The sequence below is a fragment of the Choristoneura fumiferana genome, chromosome Z, assembly GCF_025370935.1.
Source record: "Choristoneura fumiferana chromosome Z, NRCan_CFum_1, whole genome shotgun sequence".
Classification (NCBI taxonomy): domain Eukaryota; kingdom Metazoa; phylum Arthropoda; class Insecta; order Lepidoptera; family Tortricidae; genus Choristoneura; species Choristoneura fumiferana.
The window spans coordinates 35,641,175-35,658,804 of record NC_133472.1 but is presented as its reverse complement, the minus strand read 5'-3'; the positions used below and the strand labels follow the sequence as shown (position 1 = coordinate 35,658,804).

Genomic DNA, 17,630 nt, shown 5'->3' with positions numbered 1-17,630 from the left:
AAGACATGTACGCAATCTTTGAGATCACTCGATGTAGGAAAATAGTATAAAGCGAAGAATAAAAATGTTATTTCTTGAGCAATATAGATGTGAAACTTGGTGATCATGATCAGATTTTTCAGTTGATTGTTTCGCCGTAGTTTGAAGGGATTTTTCGAAAATTCCACGAAAACGGCCAATGCGGGAAAATAACTTTATTCCTTTCGAGTATTGTGTAAATATAAAAATCTACGCAGACGAAGTCGCGGGCAAAAGCTAGTAATATAATATAGTGACTGTCTGATTGTGTGGTTTATTCGTTTTTGTGCAAAATTAATAAAGCAACTTATGAACCACAAACCTTAACGAAGCCAGCGCTCGCCAAATCCACACCGTATAATCACTATGTTTACCTATGTTTTTACACTAAAAAAATCATACTAAGTATTTAACACTATTTAAAAGGTTTATAATACAGTTTAAAATTTATTCACACTAGTCGAGCTTCTTATTATTTAATTACACAGCATACCAAGTCCACTGAATTTCCCGCAAATGAACCAAACTGACAGCTAATTTTTTAATCTGCTGCGGCGCATGGCAAGAGTCTGAAGCGCTATTCAGCCTCCGACAGGGCGACAGCCAAAGAGGATGAGAATTTAAAATTGTTCTTTATTCAAAATACTTGCACCTAGTGCTTACATTTTGGTGATTTGTTTTTACTAACTTGTAATGTAATGTAACTAGTTATGTTTGTTCGGGTGGAATTAATATTTTAACTTAAATTTGAAGTGGATATCTTCAACCGATTGAGCTGAAATTTGCATGCATGTATAAATCCGATGACAATGAAATATTATTATGACGTAGAGCTGATCTGATGATTAAGTTAGATGTTGGCCATAGGAACTCTGTAATAAAACGACACGACTGTGTCGATTTTGGTCTCATTTGATTCGTCTTGACCTACTTTGGTAACCAGGGGTAAAAAGTACCGCCAGCAAAAAGCTTGTAAGTATTAGAATTTTTACAAAAAAATATTACTGAACTTTTTATTTTTAAAACATTGTACAGAGGTGCCCTTCATGCCCGAGTCGCTCGCTCTCGCACTTGACCGATTTTTTAAATGTATTGCATTGTCATCCAACCTAGAAATGTATACAAAATTTCAAGTGAATCTGACCACTGGAATCAAAATGAACTAGCAAGATTTGACTCAAACAAAAAATAACAACAAAAAACAAGGCAAGTTAAATAAAAGCTTAATAATTTACTCCAGCTTTTGACAAATAGATTTTTACATAGTAGATCTACTAGAGGCTAAAGTTCGCCAATGCTGATCGGAATTATTTCTATGCGTTAAGGTGTGCAACTTTTCTTTTCTTTTCTTTGGTCACCCTTATACGACCTTCGATATTCGTGTAATCTTGAAAAATGGATTAGAACTTTGTGTCTGTTATATCATAAATGTGAAAGTTTGTAAGTCTGTTTGTTTTTTTGTTTGTTTGTTACCACCTCATCACGTCAAAACCGATGAACCGGTTAAGATTAAATTCAGGTAGATACACAGATAGTTTGAAGGGGAAGGACATAGGATAGTTTTTGTCCCGGAAAGTTGCATAGCTCCCGCGATAAACGAATTCTACGTAGACGGAGTCGCGGGCAACGGCTAGTAGGTAATATTTTTAGAACTAAATGGGATAAAAATGTATCCAATTTCCCAGAAATGACGTTTGGTTTTAGCGAGTCTGTATGATATCTTGTATAAACGCCTTTATTAAATTTACATAGTAACTTACGTAGTACCTTGTGCAAGGTCCGCCTGGATTGCTACCACCATCTTGCTCGCTAATCTTGACGTTAAGCAGCAGTGCTTGCACTGTTGTGTTTCAGCGTAAGACAGCCGGTGAAATTACTGGCACTTGAGGTATCCCATCTTAGGCCTCTAGGTTGGCAACGCATCTGCAATATACCCCTGGTGTTGCAGATGTTTATGGGCGGTGGTGATCTTTTACCATCAGGAGACCTACTTGCTCGTTTTCCATCCAGTCGAATAAAAAAAAAACTTGGTGACATTTGGTCAGAAGCTACCCTTATAGCACAACCAGTAAGAAAAGTCTAAAAATCGTATTTTTTATGTCTGTCTATGTCAGAAAGCATCTCAAATGATCCCACACTGCGTACATTTTACTTAGGAGAGTGGCTCTGCTAACATTAGATATCCAAAGATACCTAAGTACAAAAGGTACAAATTCAAAGGTACATGTCCAAAGGTACAAATTTGTACGGAACCCTCGGCAGAGTCCGACTTGCACTCGGGTCAGATTTTATACTCAGCGGCACAAAATTTTACCCACTAAACACACAAAATTACCTATTTGCATACGTTTCAAGTCCAGATTTTTGGCCGCTCAGTAGGTAGGTATAACGTTATATTCTAACCTACGATTTTAACGCATCAACAATGTAGAGAAACACAGCAAAAAAAAACAAAACACTTAACGATTGTCGGGCGACCACAATGTATCGCGAATAATCGCGATGTCAATAATTCCATTGACTGTGAGATATACTTAACATGAATGGCTGGGTATCAACTCCTAAAGACTTTTTGGATATTTTAATAATGACTACGGTAGCTGTAGATTGTCTAAGAAATAAAAGGTATCATTTTAAATATTTGAATTCCTGTTACACCCGGGTACACATTGAAATAAAATTATTCATGTATAATACAAATATCATCTTTAATTAAATTATGGTGTGCAGAAAGCAGTAGAATTATGAACTCCCTTCTTTCTTTTAGAGTGGAACTATCTGCAGTGTACGAAAAAAAAACTTGTGGAAAAAACCCACTATCAAGAACACGTCGGTGCTGTGAGACATTTCAACGTAGTGTCTTTTCTTTCGATTTTTTTTTATCAAAATAACAGCATTGTAGAATATTTTTATAATTTAATTTGAATAAAATTATTTTATACAATCCTCCACCGAAAAGGATTGAAATGGAAGGAAAATATCGCTAGGAAGCAAACGGACACCTGCGAAACAATTCAATGGTGCGTGGGCAGTTCGAACGTCTGTACTGGCTCACGTGGGATCTATTATAGCCCAATCACTCTCCTCTCAATTCTAAAGGATGCCTGTGTCCAAAAGCTACATGTATATTCTGTATGAGATGATAATGATTTAATACAGTTAAATAAATAAATAAATAATAATGATAAATAAATATCACGGGACAATTCACACCAATTGACCTAGTCCCAAAGTAAGCTTAGCAAAGCTTGTGTTATGGGTACTAAGCAACGGATAAATATAATTATATAGATAGATACATACTTAAATATATATTAAACACCCAAGACCCGAGAACAAACATTCGTATTTTTCATACAAATATCTGCCCCGACACGGGAATCGAACCCGGGACCTCAAGCTTCGTAGTCAGGTTCTCTAACCACTAGGCCATCTGGTCGTCTATAAGTAACAGTTGGTGCACTATTTGATTGAATCCAGTTATTCAATGTCTATTCGAACCCTCCAATTCAACGATCAAAGGCATATTTTCTCAAAATTAACCCTGAAAATTTTTTTTTTGTCAGTCGTGTAACGCAAGACACACAAGGAGTAGGTACTTATACTCCTGTTAAGTATAGAAAATAATATGAGCCCTTCCTTAGTTAACATTTGTAATTAAAAAACCTTTAGCTAAATCGTTATCAATGTTTTAAAAAGAAAACCCATGCGAGACAGGTAGAATGTATGACAAACTACTCGTACATACGGAAGCATCACAAGTGATTCAGATTCTTTAAAAAATTCTCAGTCAATTTAGTTTAATTACCTAAATCTACATTGCTTATCAATATAAGTTTTAGCGTGTGGAGTAGGGTTGCTGTACATTCACTGTCATATAAAAGGCGTACGCCGCGCAAGAAGTGTTACTAGAGATCCTACGTTCAACAGAAACAGTTTGTGGCGATTCTGAGGAGGGGGTGACCTAACGACCCGTCCACTCGCACCCCACGCACCATGGCTCCCCGTCTTGGTGTGAGTAAACCGCTAATTCAAAACCTAACTCTACCACCATAAATAATTTAATACATATAACTCATAATTTAGCTCATTAATAACCCCCAATTTAAACGGAGGGCTTAAAATCTTTTCTTATCAATTTCAATTTCTATTATATATAACGCTAGGTTAAATCTAGGCTAATTGTCGACGTCTTGAGAAGACAATACATCAATTCGGATGTATGTTATATAACTATAACAAAACTTGGGATTTCCATTTAGTCCTAGATTAAAAGCTTACATAATCGTAATAATAACAGTGAAATGTTAGAAACCATATCGCGTAATTATACAGGCGCGTGAAATTTAGTACGATTTTTAATTAAGAACTCGTGTCTGGGAGATGGTTCTAGTTGTTTACAATTACATCATCGTGAGGTTTGAACGTAAGCTCTCATCTTTAGACAAAGTTCAGATAATTCCACTACATGATTACCTATGATTATGCAGTCACGCAAAGTTATTATTGCAAGTTACGTGATCCAGGACAGTCGGTCCAGTGCAAGCCAATGTGACTTTCGATTCCATGCACTCAATGAACGTGTGTGTGACATAAACTGGACTGAAACATACTCGTAGACTTGACTAAACAAACAGGTTCACTTTATTCTTATTCTGTTATAATTTCAGCTGTGCGGCTTTCTACTGGCTAGCTTTGGCGTCTGCTTCGCGACTTTTGGACATGAACAGTTAGTATCTTCATGTTCACACTAAGCACGCTCTGCCAATTTCTCCATCCACTTCCCATTGTTTTAACGCTTATGTCGTAGCGGTGTTTGCGCGTTTAAATACCTATTAGCGACAACAACTACTATTGCTGGGGGAACCGCAAAAACAACAGTGGATGTAGTAATTTGGTTGAGGTTTCTATTAGTGATTCTCACGGCTCTCTTCTCTGCGGTTAGTAGTGAAAGCGTACCTATTGTGTGTTAACCGATTACTATTCACCCTTATAATTAATCTATGATTTCATCTTAGGTTGAACTCAATTTTTCATTGTATTGCAATGCGACATTTTTAACGCTTCTACTCGTATTATCTATTGTTTTCACATGTGTGCATTTTTTGTGTATTTTAATTGGTTAATCAAATAAATACTTTCGTTACAGCGTTCACATTCGCGTCCACATACCTGAACCCCACCACGAATCAAAAGAAGTGAAAGAAATTATTGTTCACGAGCATCACGACGACCATGGACATGGCGGTGGTGGCGGCGGCTACGGCGGAGGTGGCGGCCACGGTGGCGGCCACGGTGGCAGCCACGGTGGCGGACACGGCGGTGGACACGGAGGTGGGCATGGTGACGACAGCTTCATCCACCACCTGCACGGAGGATTCATTGATCACCTGAAAGGTCACGGAGGAGGTGGCGGAGGTCATGGGGGAGGCCACGGCGGAGGCTACGGAGGAGGCAGCCACGGTGGAGGTGGCCATGACTTCGGAGGTGGACACGGAGGCTTCGATTTAGGAGGTCATGGAGGAGGTCACGGAGGAGGTCATGGAGGTGGTCACGGAGGTGGCTTTGGTGGTGGCCATGGCGACGACATTGGCGGTGGATACGGCGGAAGTTTCGGCGGAGGTCACGGAGGCGGCCACGGGGGAGACTTTGGCGGTGACCACGGAGGTGGTTTCGGTGGCGGCCATGGCGGTGGATTTGGAGGCGGTCATGGCGGTGGTTTAGGCGGCGGTCACGATCATGGCGGAGGTCACGACCACGGTGGTGGACACGACTTTGGAGGATCTTTCGGCGGCGACTTCGGAGGTAGTCTCGGTGGCGGCCATGGCCACGATGGCGGCAATGATATTGGCGGCGGCCATGGAGGTGGTTTTGGCGGTGGCCATGATCACGGAGGCGGTTACGACCTTGGTGGCAGTTTCGGCGGTGGTCACGGGGGTGGGCATGGCGACAGCGGCGGCCATAGTTTCGGTGGAAGTTTCGGCGGAGGATTTGGTGGAGGATTCGGCGGTGGCCATGATGACCATCACGGCGGTGGAGGCGGTGATTTCTCTGGTGGTCACGGCGGCAGCGGAGGCCACGACAGTTACAGCAGCGGCGGCCATGGTTCAGGAGGACACGGATCAGGAGGACACGGATCAGGCGGGCTCGGAAGCTTCGGAGGTCATGGCGGAGGGCACGATAGCTACAGCATAGGTGGTGGAGGAGGCCATGATAGCTTCTCCAGTTTGAGTAGCTACGACAGCCACAGCGATGGTGGCCACGGCGGGGACAGTTATAGTTTAGGAGGCGGACATGGCGGTTCGGGGAGCCACGGCGTTGACAGCTACAGCGTAGGCCTCGGAACAGTTCACGGTGGTGGTGGCGGAGGTGGTCACGGAGGTGGACACGGAGGCCACGGAGGTTTCGGAGGTGACAGCTACACGAGCGCCATTTCCGCTGGTCACGGCGGTGGCCCTTACCACAAGAAATAAGACAGCCAATATTTATTTATAAAATCAACTAAGTCATAGCCTGCGGGTCTCTGAGGAGAGGACCTAACTACAGTACAAGCATAACTGTCTTTGTAAATAGCTTTTAGTTTTAAGTTATTGTTGTTAACTACGTTAAAAATAAAAAATATTTAATTGTTTTTCACTTGTTTAGTTCTCCCTCCAATTTCTCCAACTGTTGACTTATCTTTAACGCATTCACTGCCACCTGACTTGACTTGACTGACCACTGGTGCCATCGACGCACATGTGCGTTCAAAATGTATGAATAATTATGAAAGCGGCACTGGGGGAAGTTCCAAAAACGCATATATGCGTCGGTGGCAGTGAATGCGTTAAAGATAAACTCTTTCTGGGTGTCAATTTACTTACGAGTAGGTAGAGACAGTTATAACTTATAGCTCAGCCAGGACAAAGTATTGAAAAATTGCATCGACATTTCGATCACATTGCAACAACCGTCGCTACAGATAGAGATGGGTTCGACAACTAAACACAGGCAGGCACACAAGCTAAATATTATTAAATATGTAGAGCTTAAATTATTGCAAATAAACTAAAATTACTGCAATTAATTAAAATATCCAATGAAAGCTATAATTAAACCAGATATTATCAGTACAATTTAGAGAAACTAAACTTGCCAATTAACGTACACATGGGTCCAACTTTACATACATTACATGAGCGCTTGGTCAGACAAATGGCCGTAAATGTGCGTCAGGCTGGCAGTGCATGACTATCGGTATCAGTGGATCTTGATTACATAAATGTTGCACGGCTGGTGCCCTTCACTCCGAAGCTTCCGCACAAGCTCGCAGTGACTTGCAAGCTTGGACGGCGTTACAAAATAATAGCGTGCGATAACCAGAGAAGAGAGTACGTATTAAGAATATTATGTTGTATTAGGTAATCCTAGGTTTGACCTATGATCTCTCAATTAGAAGACGAATGGATTTTTTTTATTAGCAATGCACTTGCACAACAACATTTGAGTTTTTTTTTTTAGTGAAAAGATTTTTGTTCGCCGGCCAGTATTTGAACTCTTTCTTTCTTTGAAGCTTCTTATGGCTTTATGCCCTAGGAGCGTCATCTAACATGACCACCGGGATTCTCGGAGGAGGTGTGTGTTCAAAATTCAAATCCTGTTCGGTAATCTGAAAATCATTTTCTTTGAAAAAATATGATTAGATTTTTTTTTCGTGTGTATACCTAGTGCCATCCACGAAAATTAGACATCGTGAATGACTCTACCAATAGCATTGATGACGCAACTTTTTTGGTCTTGCTAAATATGTAAATGTCTTGCTAAATAGTCGAGTTTCCATAGTAAGTCGGCCCTTACATCAAATGGGCTTGGGTTTTTTTTTGGTACCTCTTATAGTGAAGAATATTAATGCTGAGTATGAACATCCTACTGTGACAGTTTTTGAGTTATGATTTTTTTAAAGATTTCTTTTTTTTGGAATGTATTCAAGTAAATCACTTCAAATTTTGAAATGATGTTCTTTATGTAGATTTGCATCGCCACCCAAAAAACTAATACTACCTAGTTTTCATATAAAAAAAATAAAAAAAGACCGAATATAAATAGAAACATTTTTTTAATTGATTGTCATGTGGTTGTGAAGTAGTGACACCTCTAGATTTTAGCCTAGCCCAGCCTAGCCCACTAGGTACTTGCCTAAATATCAAAAATTTCCAGGCGGTACTACTTCCTATCAAAAATCAGCAATGAAATCAGCTTGGAAATTATGATCTTTACCCGGGGTTGATGTTGATTAAATTAGTAGATAAATATTGAAGCTCAAAAGTAAATAAAGCAGCTGACTTACAAAATTACTCGCCAAGTAATTAATTTTGAAGATAATATTATATTTATCGGTAGCCGGTGAATTGTCGCTCGATTTTGCATAATTGTAAAGATAGCATATTTGTTTAATAGAAGCTGTTCCATTAACTCGTTGCTTACATACAAAAAAGGCGTTCCGTTGCGGATGCTAAATAAAACTTTAGCCGCTGCATTATTTAGTACCTGGGCGACCGAGCTCCGCTCGGAGTAAACCTCGGTACCAAGAGATTTCTCAGAGATAAGACCAAGCTTGATCGATTTTCCATCCCCGAAAACCCCTACATGCCAAATTTCATCGAAATCGTTGGAGCCGTTTCCGAGATTCTGATTATATATATACAAGAATTGCTCGGTTAAAGGTATTAGATAGATAGATAGATTAATTCCGAACGGCCGAAGTTACAAAAACATATATACACGACTTTATGCACTTAACATGTATACATATTTTTGTAACTTTGGCTGTGTCGATAGTATCTTTGCACTTGACTGTACCTAAATTAGGCGCCTTCAATTTGTAAACAGCAATAAATCATTTAACGCCAACACTGCCAACATTGTAACAGTGGTGAATAAATCAAAATGCTGTTTTATTAACAAAAACTTGAATTAAAAGTCAAACACTTACCATTTTAGATCAGAAAGTTTATGTACTTACACTTAATTACATTTTTACCACAATTAAGTAAGTACGTACGTAGGCAACTAAGTATCGACTCTACATGCAAATAGACGACAAAATTAGCAGTAAGGCATTACAAGCAGAACTTTGAGTGGGCTTCTAAAATGGCTTCTTTTATGAACTGACTTATATTTAGCACATATTCAACGACTGTTTTAATTTTTAGTTGCATCACGGGTATTGTTTCTCTGCTATTAATTCTGACTGACAGCGTCAGCCATGTTGCTGCAGCTCTATGTGCGGAAAGCGCAGGTCTAGTGCATTCACTACTACATGGGAAATGTACTTTTATATCGAAGGGGGTAGTGGGTGCTGACACCCCCTCTGTGGGTTAAATTACTAAAGGTCCTATTAGAACATTTGACGCAAACGAAATACAACGGTTACTCAAGCTGGTTAAGGTTGATTTTTAATCGTCATAGCAAAAAATTAGGACCATTTATATTCTTTAGGTTTTATGGCTTATTTCCTAGGATTTTATGTTTTCCTGGTAGTGAAACTTGGATTTACAGCGTTTCACCCGCTGAAATATTGAGCGTTTCAAACGCCAGTGCGTTTTAAAACCATTCTACCGGTTTAATTTACCGGTTTGACATTTACGTTGGATAGAAATGGTTAGGTACCTACTAACTATTTTACCCGACTGCGAAGAAGGAGGGTTATGTGGTTGACGCGTATGTATGTATGTCTATTCCTATGACCTCTCGTGACTACTCAAAGGCTGAACCGATTTTGATAAATGATACGTTATTGGATTCGTCTTAATGACGCGAGTGACACTGGGTACATGCAATTCTTAAAAAATTAAAATGGCGTACTTTTGGCGCCAAATTGTTAGTTTTCAAAAAATGATTTTATTCACACCTATCGAGTGTGATATCAAAAGAAAGCTAATAACCAGCCCATTCTAAATATGTATATATGGGTTATAATCGTTTTAATATACCATTTTCACAGAAAAGTGTGAAATAATATAATAAATTTAAAAAATCAAAACACCCGACTGCCTCAAAAAATACTAAAAAGAAGAAAACAAGTCTAATGGGCTAGAACTTTGTTTAGTACTCGTAGCTAACAGTCGTAGCTAAATTCAACAGTCGGGATCGGGACCCATTTAAATCGTGACGCTCAAAAATTCTTACATAATGGGTCTCGACTGTTGAACTTTAAGTTAGCTAAACAAAGTTCTAGCCCTAATGGTCTAATGACTTGTTTTCTTCTTTTTAGTATTTTTGAGGCAGTCGGGTTATTGATTTTTTAAATTTATAATAAATATAATTACTTTTTATAATAATAATATTATTTTAATATGGTTTGAGGTAGAGAACGTTTATAGAGATAAATATTGATATTTAAATTTGAGTTTAGTTAAGTCAGATGTTGTTATATAATTTCTAGGGTGGGATTGGTTAGTTTAATGCAATTATTTGCATATGTATGTGTCATAGATTGGAATGAGTAGGGAGTCTTCAAACTACATGAAAATGCATCCACCACTACAAAAGAATCCCGAGGGGGCGAACTGGATGGCAACACCCACTTGTCAGCTGTATCTTAAAAGGTTTTAAATGAACATTTAATACACTTGAATCACATCTTATATTCATGCGGGTAATGTCGATTTTTCATCAACAATAGACCTCACTTGTGACCTTACATGTCAAAGTAAGTTTCATGGCAACCTCCTAGAATTTCATTTGTTCCTGATAGCAAAACTGAAATTCGAGCGATTTACACGCCCACACATTGAGTGTTCAAAACGCTGGTGTGCGTTCAGAATCTGTTCTACGGTCAATTTGAACTCTGAAATCGACCATTTAAACCAATACGAAGTTAGCTTCAATACATATCCCATAAAGTTCACAGAAATTGAAGGTCATTCATTGTTATTTAATTAGATACGCCATTTTATGCTAAACTATCACTGTAAGGCTAATATATAACATTAAAGTGTTTTTTTTAGGTGATCTTTTTTATAAAATTCACGAATTCGCGAAATTAATTCGTAGGTGTCATTACCACTCAACTTGACAGTAAATTTTAAATATGGATATATATTTTGGATATGTAGTCCTGCCAGAGGTTTGTGAACATGCCTTCGCGAGTTTTAATTTTATTTTCATAGTATAAAAATGCCACTATTTATGCCTTAGGCTTAACTACCACTACATAGCAATGTAGTGGTAAGCCCTGGGAGCGTAGTAGTTTGACCTATGGCCTCAAAACTAGAGGGTCGTGGATTCGAAGCCTTCTTATTCTGAGAGGAGGCCTGTGCCTGTGGGTGTGCAGCAGGCCGTACTAAACTTACTGTCTTCACTACATATCTTAAATTATCTAAGCTACATTATACATATTTATTTCAAATGTTTTGTAATGGTTGATTACACTACCTACTGTCTCTTTTGTCTTTGTAATGAAATGAACCTACATACTTAATTAAATTTGAAACTGCCGTATCACCTTGTTTGGGCTAACTATATACCTATTATAATTATATGGTTTTCTAGGTCCTGAAATAAGAGTATCAATATGTGATTTAACTAGTCTATCAAAATTACTTTGTTTATTTTTCACTTTTTCACGACTATGACTAAATAGAAATTATTATTTCATTTGTTGATGAGATGATGATGCCGTAAGTACCTACATACGTACTAAGTACCTAACTTTTTATACGTTGCAGCAACGTTGCAATGCACCTCAACGGGATGCACTTCGGCAACGTTGCGTTTTTAGTGCACCGATGTACTAGGCTATCAGAAACTAAAAGGGCATAGGATACCTATGTATGTACCTAGTTATTTGTACACACAACTTAAAGTTCGTAGCTGTCTGCGTTTGTCATATGTCTAGCTGCATTGATTGACGTAGTTTCCTCATAGAACAAATACCCATATATATCTCCAGTTAATTGAGACATACAACATTTGAAACTATTAATCTAAGTAGTGATTCTGACTGAATACATGCACAGAGTATCTGAAACATAAATAAAAGACCATAATATACATTGAGGTTCAAGTGTAAAAATTAATAGTGATGCTAATTAATCAATTGGTCGGTAAGTAAATAAAACAGTCGTCAGTTTGATTTTTTTATAATTACGAAAATATCTACTATATATTACAACTTCGTCTAAAGATTCATAAAAATGCACAATTGCTTTTATCGTCTCTATTTACATTTAGGTATCAATAATCAAGTATATAACAGCTATACAAAACGTTATAAATAAAATTATTCACATAGCAACAGAGATCGCACTCACTGTGTAGACTAAGATCACGAATTGAGGAATATCCCAATAACTTAAAAATAGCACTAAGTTCGGACTTGTTCATATCTATATCTTATCACCATATTTGAGCTTTCCCCTTACTGTCGAGGACACGGTCGGGTGTTCGTAGGCGTATCTGTGACCGAGGTGCCTGAGGGTGTGAGGCACGGCGAATCCATCAGAATCCTGTGTCGTAGCTTGGACTGGCTTGACTGAATACCTGGGTTTCGACTCGGATTTAAGTGCTGAAATTGTCACTAGTCTGCTTTTTTGTCGATTGCGTTTGTTCTGCCTAGTATCTGACGCATCATCCGTTGGTTGAATTGCCACCGCGTCTGTGCTTTGTATTGTAATGAAACGAATGGGGGCTAATGTCGTTGTAGATACGGTTGACGTTACAGTCGGTGTCGGCGTCGTGGGAGCTTCGACGTACTGAAAGTTGTCGTTGGAGGCTTCTGGAACGGACATTTGGTCATCGAAGTTGTGCATGGCTTTGAAAGCCATTTTTGAATAATATTGATGCGAGGGAGAACTTTCCTTAATAGTATACGGTGTGGATGTTGCTGAATCAGTCGCTTTGAAGTCGTCAAACGAAGGCGTATCATCTTCGCCAGATACACTTGTTCCACTTGGTTGTTCCTGATGATCTATCTCTGTTACGTGCTCCAATCTTCCAAAACTAATGTTTTGGGTCGAAATTGACTTTTTATTGCCCTTTTTTTTTCGATTATCTTGTTCGTTTTTATTTTGAGACGAATGAACATTAGATGACGAGGCATATGTATCATATTCGAAACTATTTGAGTCATTTTCATCGAAAGGATCCTTAAAATTATTGAAATCTGAACCTTGCACAGATCCAGCAAATTTATTTGGCTTGTAGTCGTGCACAACAGTGCTGGACAGTGCGAACGGAGCTGGTACGCTGGCTTCTTGCAGGCGATAGTCAGACAATCGTTTCTCATCACTGTCGTAAAACGGTGTAGGCGTTATGTAACGGCTTTTAAGTTTAGATTTGTCCTTGATTTTAAAAGATGGTATTGGTTCGAAATCATGTATGCTTTCTTCTGATGAGGTTTCGTAACGAGGAGCTGGTGTTGTAGTCCTGTACACTTTTTTAGGTTTGCCATGGGGCGAGTACATACTTTCGTAATATGAAAAATCACTGGATGGCGATGGTTTCTTCGGCTTTGGACGTTTAACTGGCTTAGGTTTTGGTCGCTTAGTGCCGCTGTCATTGATTCGTAAGCCTTGGCTATTGTATGAAACTTTCGGAGGAAAACCTAAACTAGCTTTAGTTATGTCTATATCAGCTGTGATCTCGCCATGATCATGAAATATGTGATCATGGGTTACATCGTGAGGATTGTAAGCAGCGTATTCCAAGTGTGATGGGGTTCCCATCGACCCGACAGCTGTTAATCCTGTGAAGTGGTCTTGGGGAAAAGCCAGCAAGCTCTGTGAATTTTTGACCGGGATGAGCGGATGCGCTGCAGCAAGCGCAGACATGCTGCCGAGGTGGTCGCTGCCGTGCAAAGCGCGCACCCCGTGGATCCCGGGGACTCTGACAACACCGGTGAGCTTGGGTGCGTCTTTAAATACTACTTTGTGTATGTGCTCTTCGCTGTACGTGTGAATGTGTTCGGTATCACCGTCGATAATTTTTTCAATTCGTTGCGGTTTTTTTATTTTTCTGATTGTGCCAGATCCCTCCAAATCCGAGTAAAATTGTTCGTGGAAGGGGGATACCGGATGCTCTTCCTCAGGCTGAGGGCGGCCCCGTACTAACACTCGTTTTGGTTTACCTTTACCAACAACCTTTTTTCGTGGTGTTATTTCCTTCAGATTCACGATTTTTACCCTCTTCGGGGGGTAGTTTGAAGAGGCAGCACCGGTGACGACTGGCGATGAATAGGCCGCCGGGACATAGGAGGCTGCTGGCTCGGGTGGAGGAGCTAGGTCATACTCCTCGTCCAACTCAGAAGGGTTGGGTCCATAGTAGCCGCGATTTCTGTATAGCGGCAACAGCTTCGAAGCTGCGGGTACAACTCCGGGCAGTCTCTTCTGGGATTCCTCGTACAACTCGTCCGAACTGAGGGGCACAATATTGGCCACGGCCGGCAAAGCCACATTTGTCGGCACCGCCACTGCCCCCTCAGAGGTTGGTAGGAACGCCGGAGCATACTGGGACTGCGCAGGATGGTTCGTTATATAAATCTTCTTATGATGGTGTATATGCTTCACCTTTTGTGGTAGATGTATGCGGATCTTTTTTCTGTAACAAAACAGAATTAGTGTCGGTATATCATTGTGAGCGATCGATCGCATGCATGCCATCGTATTAAGTTAGAAGCGGTTCCGCTTGGTGTCAATGTCTCGCGCGTGATGCGGCAGCGGCTTTCCCTCAACGTCAGGACGACGTCGCTTCCGTCACAATTCGTTTTGGATTGGCAGTACGTGTCATTTGTCTTTTATTATACCCCGTGTTCATAGTACGTAGTGAATAGACATGACTTGCACTTTCTTGGAGTAGCTAGACCAAGACCACGCACTTATTACACGCCCGGTCGGCTAACTCAGTGCGAGTAATTAGCGCTTAGCGGAGAAACATTACAATTTGAAGTCGCAAGCGCCAGCACATTGACATGACAGAGTTTACAGCGCTCAGCTTGGGAGGGTCTAAACGTAAATTTGCACTCACGCATTTGTGAAAGTAACAAATTGGAGTTCAGTCAAATCGAATGAGGCTTAATGCAGAAATGGTAAAATCATTTTAATGTCAATATTGGACGCGTTACTCAACTTTATACTATCCGATTCTTATGTTATTCTGTGGTTTAGAATTATCTAAAGAACACCATTCCTAGGAAAACTAAACACAAGGCAAGAGTTGCCTAAAACATGTTATTAGTTAATTAATCCTAATCCCCTTAGTTAATTCTAAGACCACTAATATTCAAATTCGCTTTGCAATTTGCTTAAGTATTAATATAATAATATTTGAGAGATGGCAGTAGGTAGGTAAGTAGATAGGTAGGAGGTTATCAATTTAGCTTTGATGATTTTTAATATTGTAGGATGTTGTACTTACTTAGGTCCTTCTGCCAATACTCGAACGGAAGCAACAGCTACCAGAAGAACGAACTGTAAAGAAAGAAACTTTATTGAGAAAAGAGACTCCAAATTGATATCTTTAAGCTGTGAACATTGTAAAATAGAATCATACTTTTTTATCATATCCAAAGTTGTTTAGTTTGAATTAGAAATTTATCTTTGTAGGTAGTGTTTCCAGAGAAAACAATGCTTGAATATTTTTTTAAAAATAATTAGTAACTTCTTTTAATATAAGAATACATGAGCCGGGATGTATATATTCACTTAGTATATTGTATCTAATGTAAGAGATAGGCCGCACTACGGCTAAACCGTCGCGGTTTTTAACCGGGTGGCTCTGTAAATCAAGTTTGCATTAGTTTACTTGATTCACAAAGACAAGCGGTTAAAAACTGCGGCGGTTTAGCCACTGCGCCTTAAGCCTAAAAAGGCTGTAAATCTACAGCGTGTTTTGTTTATATAGCCTCAAACTGTAACCATTCATAGATGTAAGGGCTGTGAACCGATATTAAAACAAATTTTTAATTGAGAACTAACTACCAGAGCATAATTAATTATTGTTTTTTTTTTTCTAGCAGCAATGTAACGCGTACAATTTGATTCGAGAGAGAAGCGTTCTGCGACAGCTGTCACGTCAACAAGTTCAACGTTTTGAATAAAAAAAAATTATGACTTACTAATACATTGCGTGCTAATTTATTTTGTAAGGAAAATAATACGTTATTTTTTACTAAAACTTAATTGTGTTATTGTTAGGGCCTTTACCAACTCTACCCTTAAATTTTAAGTTGTATCAAAAATCTACGCTGTATTATACTTATATATTCAGTTTATTGGTTACTTAATGTAGTAATTGATTAATGTTATTTTTCCTTGTCCCAAATTTTAACTCGTGTTACTGCTTACATTTCAAAATTGAGTTGTGCTGCTAATGTTACTAACATTAGATCAAAAATAAATAAATTAGACAGAAGCTAAACTCTAAAAATCTCATTGCGTTTTTGTGTATGAATAGTGTAACACAATTTTAATTAATTTTCAACAGATTTTGGTTTTGTCTTGGGTACCTAATCAGCAGATTTTAATTGTTTGAAACAATGATAATTAAATGAATTATGTAAAAAAACGATATATTAGACTGTAATTTTTGTAAGTGTAAATGTGGCGATAATTTATTCTAAAATACTTATTATGTACATAAATGCAAAATTTAAATGCGACTTTTTTGTGTGCATTAATTAATACCTCTAAAATAAAATAATACAACTTTCCTAAAATTATTACTTATCACTGAATATGCTTAGAATATAACCTTCATAACTAATTTATACCTCCTTATTATTATTATACATCTAACTAATATATAATAAAGAACAAGGGTATAGTCACTCTTTGTAATATTATAGTTATTTTAGTTGAAAGAGATTAAAGTAACAAACATTTTAAAAAATTTGTCTCTCAATCTTTCAAAAATGAATTATTTTTCTAGCCTTATACTTGAATACGCGAATTTTATAAAGATGTTGGCACTCTATTGTATATAATATTCTTTAGGTTATCGAGTAGTCCTCAATCTGTTCACTTATGTCACACTCCCGAACGTAATCCACTTCGTAATCACTTATATCACTTTATATCCACTATTTAAAAAAACCACTGAAAATACCGACCAATTTCCACCAATCCATTGTCGCTCTGCTGTTGCGGTGGAGAAAGAAATTTTTATGAACTTTTTTCCAATTTTTTCATGAAACAGAACACTTGACAAAACCGCACCAGCCTTCAGCCTCGTATGATAATTACGCGCGGTGCACTGATTATTTATAACATTCATTTTCACGCCTGAAAGAGTGCTACTAGCGCATGTGTGCGTAGTGCGCCGCAAAAGTGCAGTCGGGATGCACCCGCCGTTTGTGCACTCGGCAACTCTTAGTTAAAATAGAAAAGTTCGAAAAAAAATATAAAAGTAACCTATGGAATTAATATGTCAATAAGCGCTGAAATGATTAACTGAAAATATATAAATTCGGGATAAAAAATTTGCTTCTAAAATAATGACTTTACAGTTGTAACTATAATTTATCGAATGTCCTTATATTTATGAAGTATGTTATTAAAACTTGATCTACCCTTCTAATTATTGTAGGCTGAGTCTACCAATTTTTTTTTTGGATTTGTATTTTTATACCATAGGTG

The 17,630-nt window shown here is 38.5% G+C and overlaps 2 protein-coding genes and 1 pseudogene across 3 annotated transcripts; 1 reads left to right on the top strand and 2 right to left on the bottom strand.

Annotated features, from left to right (window-relative positions):
• Positions 1-2,865, bottom strand: part of LOC141427447 (uncharacterized) — a 5,227-nt pseudogene extending 2,362 nt beyond the window's left edge.
• A 1,056-nt stretch (positions 2,866-3,921) lies between these two features.
• Positions 3,922-6,649, top strand: LOC141439820 (uncharacterized). Of its 2 annotated transcripts, XM_074104208.1 has the most exons (4): positions 3,922-4,032; positions 4,689-4,747; positions 5,168-5,946; positions 6,007-6,649. In XM_074104208.1, exons 1-4 carry the CDS (start codon positions 4,015-4,017, stop codon positions 6,489-6,491), a joined length of 1,341 nt encoding a protein of 446 aa, XP_073960309.1. In that variant the 5' UTR covers positions 3,922-4,014; the 3' UTR covers positions 6,492-6,649. The 2 variants fall into 2 exon arrangements, with proteins under 2 accessions (XP_073960309.1, XP_073960300.1); XM_074104199.1 differs by having other exon boundaries at positions 5,168-6,649.
• Positions 6,650-12,219: 5,570 nt separating this feature from the next.
• Positions 12,220-17,188, bottom strand: LOC141439809 (uncharacterized). The gene is made up of 3 exons (XM_074104189.1): positions 17,105-17,188; positions 15,412-15,464; positions 12,220-14,595 (listed from the first exon to the last, which is right to left on the bottom strand). Exons 1-3 carry the CDS (start codon positions 17,120-17,122, stop codon positions 12,387-12,389), a joined length of 2,280 nt encoding a protein of 759 aa, XP_073960290.1. The 5' UTR covers positions 17,123-17,188; the 3' UTR covers positions 12,220-12,386.
• Between the last annotated feature and the right edge of the window lie 442 nt (positions 17,189-17,630).